At 29.4% G+C, this 18,733-nt stretch overlaps 2 protein-coding genes across 11 annotated transcripts in view; one reads left to right on the top strand and one right to left on the bottom strand.

The window, feature by feature from the left end:
- The first annotated feature begins 1,056 nt into the window (after positions 1 to 1,056).
- On the top strand, positions 1,057 to 3,741 carry CstF64 (cleavage stimulation factor subunit 2 CstF64). 3 transcript variants are annotated; one of them, XM_035881364.2, is made up of 8 exons: positions 1,057 to 1,303; positions 1,577 to 1,655; positions 1,800 to 2,371; positions 2,453 to 2,624; positions 2,704 to 2,727; positions 2,807 to 2,904; positions 2,966 to 3,162; positions 3,484 to 3,741. In XM_035881364.2, exons 1-8 carry the CDS (start codon positions 1,243 to 1,245, stop codon positions 3,601 to 3,603), a joined length of 1,323 nt encoding a protein of 440 aa, XP_035737257.1. In that variant the 5' UTR covers positions 1,057 to 1,242; the 3' UTR covers positions 3,604 to 3,741. The 3 variants fall into 3 exon arrangements, with proteins under 3 accessions (XP_035737257.1, XP_035737258.1, XP_035737256.1); XM_035881363.2 differs by having other exon boundaries at positions 1,060 to 1,303; positions 2,701 to 2,727; positions 3,484 to 3,739; XM_035881365.2 differs by lacking the exon at positions 2,704 to 2,727 and having other exon boundaries at positions 1,058 to 1,303.
- Positions 3,742 to 3,864: 123 nt separating this feature from the next.
- The window catches only part of qin (tudor domain-containing protein qin), a 208,213-nt gene continuing 193,344 nt past the window's right edge, over positions 3,865 to 18,733 (bottom strand). For 7 of the 8 annotated variants that reach the window (XM_085663100.1, XM_085663097.1, XM_085663098.1 and 4 more), the window contains 22 exons: positions 12,889 to 13,110; positions 11,774 to 11,901; positions 11,419 to 11,570; positions 10,696 to 10,794; positions 9,731 to 9,877; positions 9,312 to 9,600; positions 8,998 to 9,157; positions 8,778 to 8,891; positions 8,558 to 8,660; positions 8,259 to 8,428; positions 7,951 to 8,174; positions 7,221 to 7,824; positions 6,957 to 7,105; positions 6,232 to 6,827; positions 5,907 to 6,082; positions 5,671 to 5,790; positions 5,470 to 5,574; positions 4,877 to 5,374; positions 4,656 to 4,749; positions 4,411 to 4,561; positions 4,115 to 4,283; positions 3,865 to 4,002 (listed from right to left, as the gene is read on the bottom strand). In XM_085663100.1, coding sequence (XP_085519226.1) covers positions 3,883 to 4,002; positions 4,115 to 4,283; positions 4,411 to 4,561; positions 4,656 to 4,749; positions 4,877 to 5,374; positions 5,470 to 5,574; positions 5,671 to 5,790; positions 5,907 to 6,082; positions 6,232 to 6,827; positions 6,957 to 7,105; positions 7,221 to 7,824; positions 7,951 to 8,174; positions 8,259 to 8,428; positions 8,558 to 8,660; positions 8,778 to 8,891; positions 8,998 to 9,157; positions 9,312 to 9,600; positions 9,731 to 9,877; positions 10,696 to 10,794; positions 11,419 to 11,570; positions 11,774 to 11,901; positions 12,889 to 13,110 — 4,590 coding nt within the window. In that variant the 3' untranslated portion in view covers positions 3,865 to 3,882. The remainder of the gene's footprint in view (positions 4,003 to 4,114; positions 4,284 to 4,410; positions 4,562 to 4,655; positions 4,750 to 4,876; positions 5,375 to 5,469; positions 5,575 to 5,670; positions 5,791 to 5,906; positions 6,083 to 6,231; positions 6,828 to 6,956; positions 7,106 to 7,220; positions 7,825 to 7,950; positions 8,175 to 8,258; positions 8,429 to 8,557; positions 8,661 to 8,777; positions 8,892 to 8,997; positions 9,158 to 9,311; positions 9,601 to 9,730; positions 9,878 to 10,695; positions 10,795 to 11,418; positions 11,571 to 11,773; positions 11,902 to 12,888; positions 13,111 to 18,733) is intronic. The other variant, XM_085663102.1, reaches the window with a different exon arrangement.

Raw genomic sequence — 18,733 nt, 5'->3', positions numbered from 1 at the left:
TTATCAATGTTAAAAGAGTGGGAAAGAAACGTTGGAATTATGAGACATTATCCCCACCCAAAAATGAAAGAAAATGTAAGCAGGGAACGAATATCGTTGATTCGGCAAGTACATATTTATGTATTTATAAAAAATAAAGCATATGATTAATCGTACGATTAAGAATCCGAGAGGGGACGACAGCTACTTGAAAACATGTTGATGATGGATGACGTTTTTATTGCGATAAGGAATAAATGTCTTACCGAGTGCTTTGTTGTCGAGAACATTGAACGTGCGTACAAAACGTTCGTTTTACCCTGTATAAAACTTTTATTGGGAAAAAAAAAGAGAGAAAAAAAAAAACGAAAATGCATACTGTGACGTACAATAATTGACCGCGTTCATGTTCATATTTTCAATTTATATTTTTAATTTCTAATGAAAACATTATTATTCATAACCTTCATTATTTTGATAATATTTATTTTCCTAATTGTATACACCAAGAAAAAAAACGAGTAAGTTACTGTATTTTAATAAATTATTCACCTAAATACCTTATCAATCTTAAAACGATATTCAAAGTTCGACATTACGATTGGCCATTTAGATTACGTACTGACGTGACCTATAGCATAATTATTTAACGAATACTTTAGTAATCATTTTATTTTATTTTTTTGCGATTAAGCTTATTCGTCGATTTTGGTTAACTAATGATTCGATAATAGTAAATAATGTAAAGATTTTATAGGACTATTTATAATTGTATATATACAATGTATATATATGTATATATATGTGTATATATGTGTATATTTTAGTAATTAGAAAAAAGAAAGAAGATAAAAAAATGATAGTGCTAAATGGATAGTGCTAAAAGTGAACAAGATTATGTTTATTTTTTGTTTTTGAAAATATATGATTATATATTTTATATATTATATATTATTATTATATATTATTAATATATATATATAAAATATTAATATATTTAATTGTATTAATTCTATTTAACTGCTGAAAAAATATATAATATAAATTTTTAATTACGTGTTTTATATTAGCGCTAAATCTAGTGTTTTTTGAAAATTACTAAGATCGAAAGGAAAAAATGATGGCAGCACTGAATCGATTAGAGGAAGTACGTCAAGCGACAGTCAATGAAAGTTTGTAGGTTAGTTTCATTGTTTGGACGTTTTAATCGCGAGTGGTGATATTCAAGTTTTAAATAATAAAGAAAAAAAGAATAACGAGAAAATGAGTAATTCAACTATTTCCGATCAATCCCTCATGGATAAGTCCATGCGAAGTGTATTCGGTAAGATATTCAATAATTTTTATTTGAGAAATATAAATACTTAACCTGTTAACCTATTAACAGATTCAAATTTTCTTATGATATAAATACAAATAAATCATTTGTTTCTCACTTCTATTAAAAAAAATATTATATTTTTCAATTTATCATTTTATCATTCATTAATTCGTGCCAAATTTCACTTCATATATTCATGTTTAACGATCGACAATATTGCCGGTTGACAAGTTGAAAATAAAGATTTAATTAGAATCTTTTTTCTTTTTTTTGCAGTCGGGAACATCCCGTACGAAGCTACAGAAGAAAATTTAAAAGATATATTTAGCGAAGTTGGGCCTGTACTTTCTTTCAAGTAAGTCTTCCATAATGGTTTCCTGTAATTTTTTTTTTTTTCCTTTAGAAAACAAATTATTATATTTTAGTATTATAAAAAATATTTAAAAGTAATGATACATTCTTCTTTATCTATGAAATAACATTATTAAATTATTTTTAGATTGGTATTTGATCGTGAAACTGGGAAACCTAAAGGATATGGCTTTTGTGAATACAAGGATCAAGAGACTGCGCTTAGTGCTATGAGAAATTTAAATGGGTATGAAATTGGCGGAAGAACACTTCGGGTAGACAATGCATGTACAGAAAAGAGTCGTATGGAAATGCAAAGTCTTTTGCAAGGACAGAATACTGAAAATCCATATGGCGAGGCAGTTCAAGCTGATAAGGCTCCAGAGGCTATAAGTAAAGCTGTTGCTTCCCTTCCACCGGAACAGATGTTTGAGTTAATGAAACAAATGAAGTTATGTGTGCAAAATAATCCTAATGAGGCACGCCAAATGTTATTACAGAATCCACAACTTGCTTATGCCTTGTTACAAGCACAGGTAGTAATGCGAATAGTGGATCCTCATACTGCAGTTAATATGTTACATAAAGCTAATCCAATCCCAGGAGTATTAACACCTTCCGATAAACCAGTTACTCATCAGATTCCTCCACGTATTGAAGAACCATGGGCACCACCAAGACCTACACCAGTTTCCAATCCACCTGCACCGATTTTTGCTGGTATTAATTATGTATCTATTTCTATTATTCTGAATAATTTACAATGAATAAGTTTTCCAAGATTGTTGGTTATATCATTAGGTCAAGATGTAGATCTTAGAACATTAGATAGACAAATGGATCCTCGTTTAGCAAGAATGGATCAGGATTTAAGAGGACCACCCCAAACTCAAACAACCCCAGTTACCGCACCACCTATCATATCCGCTACTACTGACCCGAGAGGGCCTACTGCTTTTAATATAACAGACAAGTTAGTATACTATTCATATATTTTCTTACTTGAATTAATTAAACAAACATATTCAAATATATACTGTTTTTTGCAGCAGTCTTCCTGTAGAAGGAGTGGAGAGGTCTTGTTTATTATTTCAAATAATTGTTACTCGATAATTATTATCCATTATATTAACCTGATGGTTTATGATTTTGTAGCTTTTGTCGTGATCCAAGAGCTGACAGGTTTGGTAGAGATCCAAGGGATCCACGAGATCCCCGTATGCCTATTGATCCGAGAATTACTAAAGCCAATCGTATGTATATATTTATGGAAATCATTATTATGAAATAGTTTTATACATGATAATTTTACAGCACCTGTACCAGTAGCACCGCCAGTCGTACCAAGACCAGTAGCAGCACCTGCAGTTCCAGCACCGACTGCAGTTTCGACTAGTGTTGTAGGTCCTGCTACTGCTCTTTCAACATCTGCAAGTTCGGCTACTTCTAGACTTATGGCTGGTATGTCTCCAGCGGGAAATATACCAAGTGGTGCATCAGATCAGGAAAAGGTATGTTGGTTGAAATTATATATAAATAAATATATATAATTTAAAATAATTATAAGCAGATAATTAATATATGAAGTAATTATTATTTAGAAAGGAGATTTTGTTATGGTATTATCATTATTATTATTATTATTGTTGTTGTTATTATTTTTATATATATATTTATTTTTTTAGAAAAAAGTATTATAATTAAGAAGTTATAAAAACTTCTATATATATAAACATACAAATTATACGTTTTCTATTCATATTAATTTTTCTACAAATTAAACAACATCGGAAATATTAATATCTATTATATAAATTTATTTCTTATCACAGGCTGCTTTAATAATGCAAGTATTGCAATTGTCGGATGAACAAATTGCTATGCTTCCGCCAGAACAAAGACAAAGTATTTTGGTTCTTAAAGAACAAATAGCTAAAAGTACACAGCGTTAATGATACAAGATATAATAGATATCGCTTAACAAAATTATTTGTTATCACAAATAATGATAAAGACTATTATCTATATAGGAACATTATATTTTTTTTAAATTACTTATTTATATGTCTAATATATAAAACAAAACAAAACTTTTCATGTAAACTTGTTCTGAAATAAACATAAATGATTAAAGATTTTATTTTTTATTTTTTATTTTTTTTTTTTTTTTATTTATTTTATTTTGTTTTATTTTAATTTTTTTATTTGTTGTTTTTTTTTTTTTTTTTTCATCAGTCTTTTTTCGTCTTATTTATTTGAAAAAAACCGTCTCTGATTAAAGAACTATAAATCAATTTCTTACATGTTTTATCCACATATAATTCCACAGACAAATGGTCCTTACAACGTTCCTGAAATATAATCTTATTGCATCAGGGTCTTTTTTTTTTTTTTTTTTTTTTTTTTTTTTTTAAATCATTTCATGTAAAAATAATATTAATTATTTCGATATTGAATTTTTACCTTAACTTTAACGGTTATACGATTACTATACTTTCGGTACATTTTTTCGATTTCCACTATTATGTTTGAGAATTTTTTACTAGTGGCAACATTAATATTCCATAATTGACATTTTATAGCTATTGTTGGTACACTGAACCATTCTTTTTTCAATATACGTAGATTACAACTTAAAAAAAAAAAAAGAAAAAAAAAAAAAAGAAAAAAAAAAGAAAAAAAAAGAAAAAAAAAAAGATTTTACACAATATATATATAATAATAATTTATCTTATAAAACGATATGCAACGATACTTACTCTTCCAATGTTACTTTTCGATATTCATCATTTCCAAAATCAACGTACCATAAGTGAACGAAAGTCTTCTTTGAATTTTTTATTTTTGTAGTTTTTTTAATAATACATCTATACCAAATATCATCGTTAAACAAGGCACAACAGGGAGTATCTGAAGTATCCAATATGTAATAATCCATTAATTATAATTATGATTAAAATTTTTTTAACATTTACGATAATTTATATCGTTATAATATACTTACTGGAAACTAAACTTTCGATCAATGGTTGTTTAGGAGCTTCCCTTTGTAAACTTTCCATTAATATTTTATAACGATTGTAATAATCGTTTAATATCTGAAAAAAAAAAATAAATTAATGATAGTAATAAATGAACTATATATATTTTAAATCTAACATAACAACGAAAAATAGAATTTTTATCTCTAAAACCATTAATAATTATTTTTAATATAACAATTACCTTAGATTTTTTATTTTCCCTTATTTGAGTATAATATATAGTTGCTGTTTCAGTATAACATAAGTCTACTTCAAAGGTATCAATGTCATTGGGAATAGTGATTGGTATATATGTGTCAAAATAATCGATATTTGTAATTTTTAAATTGGTATGAACTAATTCTTTTTTAATCATTTGTAAATTATTATTATGATTGTCTATCTCATCGAGATTATTTATTATTATAGAATTATCGCTAATAATGTCACTGTCTATATCTGATAAGTATTCCATAATCATTTCAGTATCTGTATCTACATCAGAGATTGTTCTATTATTCACTATGTATTTTTCAATAATTACATTCGAAGAATTCGAAGATATATTGTCTGAAGTAATATTGTCCGATATTTCGATAGGATTCGTATATATTGAATTAGATGCCAAACGAATTCCTAATTCATTAGTAACGAAAGAAAGAAGATCGCATTGTTTTGGTTTCAATAATGTGATCGATACCTGTGAGAGATTATATATATATAGATTGATATACATTAGATATATTAAAGTACAGATTAAGTGAATAAAATAATTAAAGAGATTTGATATCTTACAACTAAGTGCGTATCGGTTTTTTCTAAAACAGTAACTTTACATTCCTTTTCCACAAGAAATACATGTATTTTATCCAAATCTTCTATTTTCCATTTTCCTTGTTCCTGTATTAAAAAAAAAAAAAAAAAAAAAAAAAAAATATTAACATTTTTAAAAATTCTTTATTAGAATTTGAAAGAGTTTTATTTAGATGGTATTACCGGATTTAAACCGGGAACAATGCATTTAATACACTGGATTGGTATATGTTCTAAAATAACTCTTTTTTTTACAAGTCCAATCGAACATTCTTCGATATTTCCATAATCAACAAATAGAACCTGTTTAATGAGAACGATATTTGTTTTTTTTTATTATTATTATTTTTTTTTTCAATAATACATATTAAAAAAATTCTATTCAAATGATCATATCATGTCATATGTTCATTACTCACCTCTATCGTATTTTCATCTAACACGGATAATACTTTCGCTCTGTACCACTTTTTGTTGCCATGATACTGCGCGATACATATATCTCCTTCCTTCCATTTTCTATCGCATGGTTTTATCTTGATCTTTTTATAAGAATCAGCTAACATTGTCTCTATATATTCTAACGTTCTTTTTGCTGTGGAATAAATAGTTTTTATTTTTTTAGAAAAGATTTTTTTTTTTTTTTTGGTATACATTTTATATAATTTTCAAATTAAAGATACTTTATGCATAATGAATATCGTTTGTTATTATAAAATATTTGCACAAATTTAATGATTATACCATTTTTTTTAGAATGTAAATAAATCATTCCAGAGTGATCCAAGTACGTTGGTATGGCAGTGAAGTTTTTCTTTTTTATTGGAAGTGCCGGTAACCAATCTGTTAAAATTGGTACTTGGATAGCATCGTTAATGCTCGATGTAGTATTAGAATCATCTTCATCTTCATCTTCATCTTCATCTTCATCTTCGTCTTCATTTTCATCTTCATCTTCGTCTTCATTTTCATCTTCATCTTCATCTTCCTCTTCTTCTTCTTCGTCTTCTATTTCATCCTCTATTTCATCCTCTACTTCATACTCTATTTCATACTCTATTTCATCTTCTACTTCATTCTTTACTTCATACTTTTCTTCTTCGTCTTTTACATTTTCGACTTCTTCTTCATTTTTCGAATTTATATTTAAATGCATTGATATTATTTCTGACGTAGAAATTTCATTATTATTTTGTTCATTCGATTCAATGGAACATTCTAATCCTTCATTAACAGAGAACCATTTTATATTTTCTTCATTATCCTGATATCCTATCTGTGTTTCTAATAATTGTCGTTTAAATTCAATAGCCAGTATCTTATCTATTTTTGCATTGTAACTGTGAATTTCATTTGTGTTCAATTATTGGAAAAAAAGGAAAAAAAAAAAAAGAAAAAAAAATAAAGAAAATTATATTTTTCATTTATTATTATTACATTTCTATAACAATAGTTAATGTTATACATACTCTTTTATTGGTAAAGCAAATCCAGCTTCTACTAACATTTTGTTAATAGAATTGATTTCCATTTTCATTGGCGATAATGGTCCATCTGGTTTTGATTGTTTCATCCATAGTTGAACGGGTATTATCTCTTTATTCTGTTCCATGTCCGACTATAAAATATATAAAAAAAAAAATATATATATATAAAGAAAAAATTATTATACATCATATATGAAATCCTATGATTTAATTTTCTAATTTTTCAATGATTTATAATAAACTTACCATTTTCGTAATATAAAATTGTGAACTTTGATTTTCGTCTATTATTTCTGACAATTTTTGACAAGACACAGAAGGCCAGATTTTTGAACCGCCACATGGTAAAATACCGGCGAGCTTAACTTTAAATATATATGCCGGTTCTTGTCGAAATTGTCGATCTAACGGTTGTATGTGCTCAATTGGAATTATTTCCTCGATTGCCATATCATAAAATGATACTAAAACTTCTTTCGACGTAATGACGTTTAATATATAAGCGCGAAAATAACTTTTATCTTTTTTCGAATAAACGACACAAACGGAATCCTTCGTCCAGTTCTTTTCTTGTGGTGAATGATATTTTCTATAAAAATCTTGTAGCTTCGACATGAATATAAACTTTCCTTCTTCGCGTGACACGTCAGAAACATAAATACAATCGGGCGATATCGCTTTATGCACTTGAATGGATACTTTAAAGGGATCGGATTCGATCATCGGTGGATCATTTGGCATTGTTTCTTCGTTATTCCATTTTACATCGATCGGTAAAGGATTTTTATTTTCTTCATTTCTATCCTGTTTCAAACATAACAAATCTTTGTTCTCCTGATATATCAACGCGCTAAAAATCAATATAATGTTAGATGTCAGATAGGTTTGTTAATTAATTAATTAATTAATTAATCAATCAATCAATCAATCAATCGTTAATTTTGTTGAAAGAAATTTTTGAAGAGTCGTCTCTTACATTGGTTCTATTGGTTCGGCGAAACCTTTATTGATTAACATAGAATTGAAATTAATATTGTTAATATATAAATAAACGTCATAAATATTTTCATTTTTAAACATAGATATAACTTTGACATTTTTATTCGTCAATTGTAGCTTAGTTATCTGTATTGTCTGTAAACTCCATTGATTGTGATCTTCGGACAATGGAGATAAATCTTTCAAGGAAATATGTATCGCCTATATTTAACAATAATATAACGTGAATTAATAATAGTAATGATAATTTTATTAAATGGTAACAATTTTAAAAATATACATTACCTGCATTCTACTGCTCATGTAATAATGCGGCAATGATTTTAACATATTATGTTCCGACGTAATAGTATATCCAAAATCAACACAAAATACATCGATACATTTTTCATTAATGATTTTCTTTATTAATCCACGATACCACATTCCATTTGAATATAACGCGCATGGAGTATCTGATGATAATAATAATAATAATAATAATAATAATAATAACAATAATAATAATTATAATAATAATAATAACGATGATTAGATTGGGAACATCTTTCTTATGTTTACAAACGATTAAATTGATTATTTACTTATTTCAAGAGGACAGGTTAACATATTACGTCCTGCATTCTTTTTGTAAAATAACATCATGTCCTTCATAAGTTTGTTGATATGTTTACGATTTTCTCCAATCTGCAAAATGAAGAGCAACGACGACGACAGATATTTTAAATAGAATGCAGAAGGAAGCTTTTCAATAATTAATTCGAATATAAATTGAGAAAGAAGATTATGAAGTTTTCTCTTTACCTTCGTAACGTATATGGAGTTGGGTGATTCGACGTGTTGAACTGTAACGTAAACGTATATCTCCATTTCAAGTTCCTCGTGAAAGTAAATTACTATTGGTAATGGATTTAATATCTGTAAATGATAAAAAGAAACGATCAAATATACATATACACATACACACACATATATACATATATAATAATTTCGTGAAATTTTCTAGAAAATTTAATTTATTTGCCTTTAATCTTTGGGACGACATAAGGGTGCCATGTTTCATAAATATCATTAAATCGCGTATCGAGCTATTTTCTTCTTGCGGATTATTCGATTTGAAACAAAGATCGACGTAATGTATATTGCCAACGGTATGAACGACGTACATCAATAGTGAATCATTTCTGTAAGACGACGAAAAAAGAGATGAGAGTACTTTTTTTTGTTTTTTATTACGAGCGACGTTCTCTATATTCATTAAAACAAAGAAGAAAAAATAGGAAGAGAAAAGAATAAATAACATGAAAATATTGTCATAAATCGGACGTATTTACTTACTTATTAATTAATTTACGAAATGTATCGGTAGCACTCTTGCTCCAACGATCATTCGTCGGTGAGATGTTGTGGAGAGAACATTTTGTTGCCAATATAGGTACTGCTGCCAAATAGTATGGGATCAGCTTAAAGCGTTTAATTGATACATTACGTTCGATGTATCCATTGTCGACGTACAATATGTCGTAGGTTTTATCGCCGTTTTGATTTAAGTTAATTTTTATGACCTTTCCACGTTGCCATTTTTTTTCCCGTCGCGTGCAATATTTTAACATATACATTGTACCGACTGTAAAATAATAACGATTAAGAAACGTATTAACAATTTTAACAATATTGAATGTATGAATTAATTTTTAAACGGACAAATACGACGGACAATGAATTTCGTATATAAAAGAAATTTTTATTATATATACCGATAATATCATTTGTTGGATTGATCGCGTTCGTGCTATAAGCTTCAAGATCGCTCGTTAATTTTTCTGCTTGCTTCTGAGTCGACATATTTCGAACGTAAAAGCAAGAAGGATCGACGACCTTCAGTACTTTAACCAATTCGTAAGCTTTAAAATACATTAAAAAAAAATCTTTATTAGTCGGATCACGACATCTGTAATAAATTGAATTATATATATACACACACAAGACTGGAAATAAATGAAGATCGATCATGGATCGATTCATCGATCAAGATTGATGAATAATTCGTTCATTGAAATACATGGAATGAATTGTTTTTTCTTTTCTTTCCTTTATTTTTTTTTTTTTTTTTTGATTACGAATAATAAATATTATTGTGTACCGTTTCGTGATATACCTGTTGGTATTCAAAAATGATTTTCGCGCGCGTTTTACATGAGAGTTCGATGGAAGAATCGTTGTCCATTGTTCTTTAACGCATTCGTAGGTGAAAGTTCAGTCACGAGTAGACAATCCATTTTACAATGGCTCATTGAAACGTGTTATGACACGAGAGAACAATGATATTTTCTCTCTCTCTTTCTCTCTCCCTCCCCCTCCCTCCCTCCCTCCCTCCCGTTCGAAATCTCTTTGAATCACTGCGTTCGTTCGCTTTAATGAGCAAATCTGCGATTGTGTCGAATCATATAGTCTCGATCAATCGTCGAAGATAAAACAATTCGAAAAAGTATTGAAAAGAGGATTGGAAAAGCGAAACGAACCAGTTTTGGCTATAGCCAAACAATTGTCGATTTATCTGTCGATCGGTGATTCGATTGATTTTTATCATACCCATTCGTGGAACTATATAAAACGATGTTCTCGTTAAATACAGATAGGATAATATTAATTCGATTTTTTTTTCCTTTTCTTTTTCTTTTTTTTTTTTTTTTTTCTTTTTTTTTTGGCATAATTTACTTACATTCCAATCGAAGGGAGCTTTCGGTATTTCCAGAAGAAAGAGAAGTCACGGAAATGGTTTTGTTTGGTGGAACCGAAAGTTCTTCTTCCATCGAGGGATCTATTGAATTAAAAGAAATATTTAAACAATACACTTCCGTCAGTATAATTTTCATTTTTCGTTCGTTCTTTTTTTTTTTTTTTTTTTTTTTTTTTTTAATAATGTTAATTATCTTCATAATCGCACGAAAGATTCGACGGTTGTTTCGTTATATATCGTAAAATATTTGTATTGTTAAAGGAGAAAAAAAAATCATAATTACTTTAGCACACGTTCGTGATTACGACGAAGGAGGGGAATAAAAAGTTATGCTTATTTGAAAGTTATTATTACAGGGAGCAATTGAAACGAGAGAAGAACGACGTCGCGACGTTAAATATTCTTTTGCTTTTTTTCTTTTCTTTTTTTTTTCCATTTTCTTTTTTCCTTTTTTCTTTTTTTCTCCGTGAAAAAATAAGTCGGTAGAAAATAGGCATTCGGAGGGAACCACCAAGACGTTGGACTGTGTTGCTCCTCTTCAACTTGCGAAACATTATGGCGTAACGAGAAACGAATTTAATGGTAACCGCGTAAAAAAAAGAAAAAAAAGAAAAAAAAAAGAAAAAAGAAAGAAAGAAAAAAGAAAAGAAACAAGAAATCAAACGATTTCTTCGCAATGACGACAATTCGAAGAGATTTCTTTACTATTCGAAATAGCTATGGTGTTATCCAAAGGTTCCACTTGGTAATTTTCGGGCAAGAGTTTGGTACGCAATAGATAGAATTGCATCTTCGAAGGTATCCGAAGAGTGCAATGTTTTTCTAGAACATCGATGATGCTTTCGTCGGGTTTAAATCTGTAATGAGAAAAAGATCGATAATTTAACAAGGAAAAAAAAAAAAGAAAAAAAAAAAACGAAGTCTCTTCCGTTCCTTGCACAAATTTTTTTTCTCCCTAGTAATAAAAAGTCCATCTCTTTTTTTTCTTTTGTTTTGAACTTCTTTTTTTTTTTTTATTTATTTTTTTTTCCCTTCATTATGATACACTTTTAAAACTTACATTATTTTGTCCTCGTTAATAAATGACTCTTTTATTAAGTGACAAGGTACATCGGCGATATCTTTCAATTTGCATATGACATTTTCCAAATCGATTCTTTTGATATTCTCTTTCGCGGTAGAGGCTACCTGTAAAATAATGATAATACCAAAAGAAAGAAAAAGAAAAAGAAAGAAAAAAAAAAAAAAGAAAAGAAAATATTCAGTATTGCGTGACACTCGAAGGACTTTTAACTATGGCATTAAATTATCGTTAAATGCCGAACGATAAGTATTACAGGGTTCTTCTTTGCTTGTCGAGAGAAGACTATAAAGAACACGAGGTGAATGCAAAAATCTGGTGGAAGACAACGATATCGTTTGTAACGACGATGAAAAGGGAGAGAGTCCACGTGACTCTTTTTTCTTTTTTAACTTTCGCGAGTTTATGATTATAGTCGCTTGAAGCTTTTTCAAGGGTAGACGTGGATTAGAAAAAAAGAGAGAGAGAAGACACGAATGATAAAATTGTTGCAAGCTGTTTTTTTTTCCTTTCTTTATCTTAAGAAAGTGAAAAAGAACGAAACGTAAAAAAAAGAAAAAAAAAAACAAAAAACAAAAGACGAAGCACGAAACAAAAAGATTCTTCGTAAGAAAAAAAAAAAAAAATTACTTTTTCTAAGTATTATGAAAACAAGTTATATTATTTTTCTTATGCATCTTTAGGGCCTAGCATGAAAATTTATATACCATATCAAATTGAATTTTACGCGCATATCCAATAAATTCTAGCGTTTCTATATTGTCGATAAACGAGCTCGTGCTCGAACTCTCGAGTAACCAAACCGGTTGCACAGTTTCGTGGCCCTACATATATGTAAGAAGTAAGTGATTATGAAAGTAGTCTAATTGTAAGTCGTGTACGTGAGATATTAAAAGAGATATTTTATCGTAGCTACGTGATTTATGTTAAAGATTTTTAACTTGGCACGAAGTAATTATTTCTTATCTTTTTTTTTTTCTTTTTCTTCCTTTTTTCAAGAATAAATAAATAAATAAATAAATAAAGATATATATATATATATATATATATATATATATATATTAAGGCAAAAGAAATACATAAAAATAACGCACCAATAATGCTCCCTGTAATTGATTTTGATGGGACTTCAGTTGGGTCTCGAGTTCCGTGATATTCTTAATATAGCTATTATTCTGTTCATGAATTTTATCGATCATTCTTCTTTCAATATTCTGTAGGACGCCGTGCAAACGAGCAAAATGTTGTGTTATCGTAGTTTCGATAGTTTCGTTGTTTTCTATTTCCGTTTGCGACATCTGCATAGTTTTCAGTTTCTGAAAAAATATAATGAAAAAAGATAATGATCTCTTTTTTTTTCCTTTTTTTTTTTGTCGAACAAATTTTTCTTTTTTCTTAAATTTAACGAGAGTCATCGAGGATTATTTAACACAGCGGTCATCGATTGAATATTTTGAGTAAGAAGTCACAATCCCGTCATTTCGAAGAAAACATATCGGGAGGAGGGAAAAAAATTTGAATATTTACATTCGATCGATTTCATCGAATGAAAAATAGAGACGATAGTTCGAATGGCGGCTTGTGATACATTTTATTAAATTCTTCGTTGGGTTTTCATGGTCCGATAACGATGCCATAGTTAAATCGTAAGTTTCGCCGCATCGAATTCCGTATATTGAAATATTTGGAATATCAGCCAGAAAAGGTTTATAGCAAGTCCGCATATCGTCGGATAACAAACGGGAGAAAAAACGTATGCTGTTGGTCGGTAGATGTATATCAATCTATCTATCTCTTTCTATACATATATACGTACATATATACATACATACATACATACATACATACATATATATACGTGTATACGAAAATTCGTACGAGTTTGCGAGCTTTCTTTTTTTTTTTTCCTTTCCATATTTTTTCTTTTCATTTCTTTTCCTTTTTTTCTTTCCCTCTTATGAGAAACATAAAAATCAATCTAATACATAGATAAATTCGATATGATTATAATAAATTTATCAATACAGATAGATGATAGTATATACGTACGTATATACACATTTTCTCTTAGATACGATTAGAATGTTCTATCGAGTTACGCGCAAGTATATTGTATTTTTTTTTTTTATTTAAGCAATAATTTCGTTAAAACGAAAAAAGAAAAAAAAACAACATTTTACATTTTAAGTGTATCAATATACACGCCGTAAAAAATTGGAAAAAGGATGAACGGATAAAGAATTAGATCGAATAAATTTCTTCCGTCTTAATATCGTCGTATTTCGATTGCAATAAAGTATCACGAGTGTTATTATCGCGTAAATACGATCGTGAAGAGTGCCGTTTAATTTGTTACTCCTCCTACATCTCCGCCTCCACTCACCCACTCGTCATCCTCCCCATCTTTTCTTCTCCCCTTTCATTGTCATTCGTATCCTTATAAAAGGATCTTTTGGAATCACAATAGCGATTAAAAGTAACGCTATCCATAAATTCCTAATCCTTGATTTACATTTTACTTTTATCAATGTCAAAGACACTATGTTCGCCATGAACTAGAAATCAATCGAATTTCTCGAAAAACGAGTCGGACGACTCGTAATTTTTATATACGTTTACCTTTTTTTACTTTTGACACAAAGAGAGCGGAATAAGTGGTGGTCGAACTAAAAAGTATCAGAGCGAGTGCGCTTTATATACAGAATAAGGAGAGACAGGGAGACATATATAGAAAAACAAACACACACACAGAGAGAGAGAGAGAGAGAGAGAGAGAGAGAGAGAGAGAGAGAGAGAGAGAGAGAAAGAGAGAGAGAGAGAGAAGGAGAGAGTAAACGAGAAATAAAAAGAGGAATAAAACGAAGAAGCTAGGTAGGATATATATCCTACCTATAGCCGAGATCGAGGCACTCCGTGAAAGGAAAGAGAGATTCTCTCGCGAGACAGGCTTCGGTGCTCCGTTCGTCGTCATGTTGTGAGAGAACAGAGATTGGAAATGGCAGGGAGTCGTCGAAGGAATGGCTCTGACTAGTGGCGAACGTACAAGTTCCCTCAGTCTTTCGCCTTCCGAGGACCGGTAATCGTCGGTAGATTGTATTCTCTTCTCTGTTTCATCGTCCTCGACGAATTTATATATCATTCGTATCTTTTCATAGAATAACTTATTTATTTATTTATATCATTTAACGCGAATAAGAGAGAGATAGATAGAGAGAGAGAGAGAAAGACAGAGAGAGAGAGAAAGAGAGAAAGGGATACAAAGAGACAGAGATAGAGAGAGGAAGAGAGAGGAATAGAGAAAAATAGAGAGAGAGAGAGAGGGGGGGGCGTGAGTGAGAGAGAGAAAGAGAGAGAGAGAGAGAGAGAGAGAGAGAGAGAGAGAGAGAAGCCCGTTTCCGGTAGCTTCGAGAAAGTGAAAATGAAACGTGATTGCTCGTCGTAGTAGCGGCTTCTTCTTTCGTTCGTAGAACGGAGGAGGAGGAAGAGAAGGAGGAGGAGGGAGAGGAGGAGGAGGAGGAGGAGTGTGCCAAGGGAGCGTGGAAGTTGTTTTAAGGGTAAAGAGGCGTGAGGAAGGCCGAGGATGTGGCTTTTTCGTCTCGCTATCGTCTATCTTTGCGCCGAGATCGTTCTACCATCTATGACCGGTGAGTTTATTAATAATTTATCATTTTATATTGTTCAACAAAGATATATATATATATATATATATATATATATATATATATGTGTATTTTATTTTTATTCTTCTTTTTTATTTTATCCTTCTTTCCTTGTCCTTTTTTTAATTTCCTTTATATTTTTATCTGATAAAGTCGTAAAAGCTTTAATCGTGAACTTCGAATCAAAAAGGATATATTGTCGTAAAGCGCAGAAAAAGATGAGTGTTATTTTGGTACGTACTACGTAGGTATGTACAATGTATATATATGTATTTATGTATCTACCTACGTACATACGTAGGTAGGTAGAAATGAGAGAGAGAGAGAGAGAGAAAGAGAGAATGTTCGAAGTACCGCGTAAGCGGAAAATTTTTCAACGATCGGGAAGGCTCGTGGGAAAACGTGCTACGCCTTCCTTACGTACGACATCTAGATTCTACATATATAAATATATATGTATGTATCTATGTATGTATGTATGTATGTATGTATGTATGTATGTATGTATGTATGTATGTATGTATGTATGTATGTATGTATGTATGTATGTATGTATGTATGTATGTATGTATGTATGTATGTATGTATGTATGTATGTATGTATGTATGTATGTATGTATGTATGTATGTATGTATGTATGTATGTATGTATGTATGTATGTATGTATGTATGTATGTATGTATGTATGTATGTATGTATGTATGTATGTATGTATGTATGTATGTATGTATGTATGTATGTATGTATGTATGTATGTATGTATGTATGTATGTATGTATGTATGTATGTATGTATGTATGTATGTATGTATGTATGTATGTATGTATGTATGTATGTATGTATGTATGTATGTATGTATGTATGTATGTATGTATGTATGTATGTATGTATGTATGTATGTATGTATGTATGTATGTATGTATGTATGTATGTATGTATGTATGTATGTATGTATGTATGTATGTATGTATGTATGTATGTATGTATGTATGTATGTATGTATGTATGTATGTATGTATGTATGTATGTATGTATGTATGTATGTATGTATGTATGTATGTATGTATGTATGTATGTATGTATGTATGTATGTATGTATGTATGTATGTATGTATGTATGTATGTATGTATGTATGTATGTATGTATGTATGTATGTATGTATGTATGTATGTATGTATGTATGTATGTATGTATGTATGTATGTATGTATGTATGTATGTATGTATGTATGTATGTATGTATGTATGTATGTATGTATGTATGTATGTATGTATGTATGTATGTATGTATGTATGTATGTATGTATGTATGTATGTATGTATGTATGTATGTATGTATGTATGTATGTATGTATGTATGTATGTATGTATGTATGTATGTATGTATGTATGTATGTATGTATGTATGTATGTATGTATGTATGTATGTATGTATGTATGTATGTATGTATGTATGTATGTATGTATGTATGTATGTATGTATGTATGTATGTATGTATGTATGTATGTATGTATGTATGTATGTATGTATGTATGTATGTATGTATGTATGTATGTATGTATGTATGTATGTATGTATGTATGTATGTATGTATGTATGTATGTATGTATGTATGTATGTATGTATGTATGTATGTATGTATGTATGTATGTATGTATGTATGTATGTATGTATGTATGTATGTATGTATGTATGTATGTATGTATGTATGTATGTATGTATGTATGTATGTATGTATGTATGTATGTATGTATGTATGTATGTATGTATGTATGTATGTATGTATGTATGTATGTATGTATGTATGTATGTATGTATGTATGTATGTATGTATGTATGTATGTATGTATGTATGTATGTATGTATGTATGTATGTATGTATGTATGTATGTATGTATGTATGTATGTATGTATGTATGTATGTATGTATGTATGTATGTATGTATGTATGTATGTATGTATGTATGTATGTATGTATGTATGTATGTATGTATGTATGTATGTATGTATGTATGTATGTATGTATGTATGTATGTATGTATGTATGTATGTATGTATGTATGTATGTATGTATGTATGTATGTATGTATGTATGTATGTATGTATGTATGTATGTATGTATGTATGTATGTATGTATGTATGTATGTATGTATGTATGTATGTATGTATGTATGTATGTATGTATGTATGTATGTATGTATGTATGTATGTATGTATGTATGTATGTATGTATGTATGTATGTATGTATGTATGTATGTATGTATGTATGTATGTATGTATGTATGTATGTATGTATGTATGTATGTATGTATGTATGTATGTATGTATGTATGTATGTATGTATGTATGTATGTATGTATGTATGTATGTATGTATGTATGTATGTATGTATGTATGTATGTATGTATGTATGTATGTATGTATGTATGTATGTATGTATGTATGTATGTATGTATGTATGTATGTATGTATGTACATACATACATATGTACAAGAGTATCGTTCCTCTCTCTCTCTTTCTCTCTCTCTCTTCTCTCTCTCTATCACTTTCTCTAACAGAAGCCGGTAGTTACGTCCACTTCATCGTACTGATTAATATCTCATTAAGGATTCCCTATCGTATCGTAAAATACGATACAAGTACGACACAATTGTGGATAATATATTTACGTGAAATATATTTAAGAATGCGTACGAGAATATTATCAATGACGAATGATTAGAATGTGTGTGTGTGAGAGAGAGAGAGAGAGAGAGAGAGAGAGAGAGAGAGAGAGAGAGAGAGAGAGAGAGAGAGAGAGAGAGAGAGACAGAGACAGAGATAAACAGAGAGAGATATTGATTATCTAATACATTCTCATTTCTTTCTTTCATCTATAATAAATAATTAGAATAAAGGAATGCAGTTTTTGTCAGGATATTATAATACAGATATAATTCGTGATATATCTTGATAAATCAATCTTATGTAATGTTTGTAAAGAAAAGAAAAGGAAAAAAAAAATAAAAAGAAAATAAATAAACAAAATAAAAATCATGTATCATAAATCATTATCCATTAGAGATTTAACATGTTAAAAAAATGATTCTATTATTGAGTTTCCTTATCGATGTTGAGATATTCTATAAAATAAAACAATGTCCGTTTCACTCACCCTCCTTCGTTCTCTCTCTCTCTCTATCTCTATATCTATTTCTATCTCTATCTCTATCTCTATCTCTATCTCTCTTTCTATTTCTCATCCTCTTCATAGAAACGTTTATTCCAAAACGTTC

This window comes from Vespa mandarinia, chromosome 20 (assembly GCF_050613455.1).
Source record: "Vespa mandarinia isolate Hongniang chromosome 20, ASM5061345v1, whole genome shotgun sequence".
NCBI classification, from domain to species: Eukaryota; Metazoa; Arthropoda; class Insecta; order Hymenoptera; family Vespidae; genus Vespa; species Vespa mandarinia.
This window is presented reverse-complemented; position numbering and strand designations above follow the sequence as displayed.

Bases quoted from the DNA above. Each gene is read 5' to 3' on its own strand.
- CstF64 (XM_035881363.2), top strand. From the start codon at position 1,243: ATGAGTAATTCAACTATTTCCGATCAATCCCTCATGGATAAGTCCATG. The intron at 1,304-1,576 runs GTAAGATATTCA...TTTTTTTTGCAG, and splicing joins GTCCATGCGAAGTGTATTCG to TCGGGAACATCCCGTACGAA. The intron at 1,656-1,799 runs GTAAGTCTTCCA...AATTATTTTTAG, and splicing joins GGGCCTGTACTTTCTTTCAA to ATTGGTATTTGATCGTGAAA.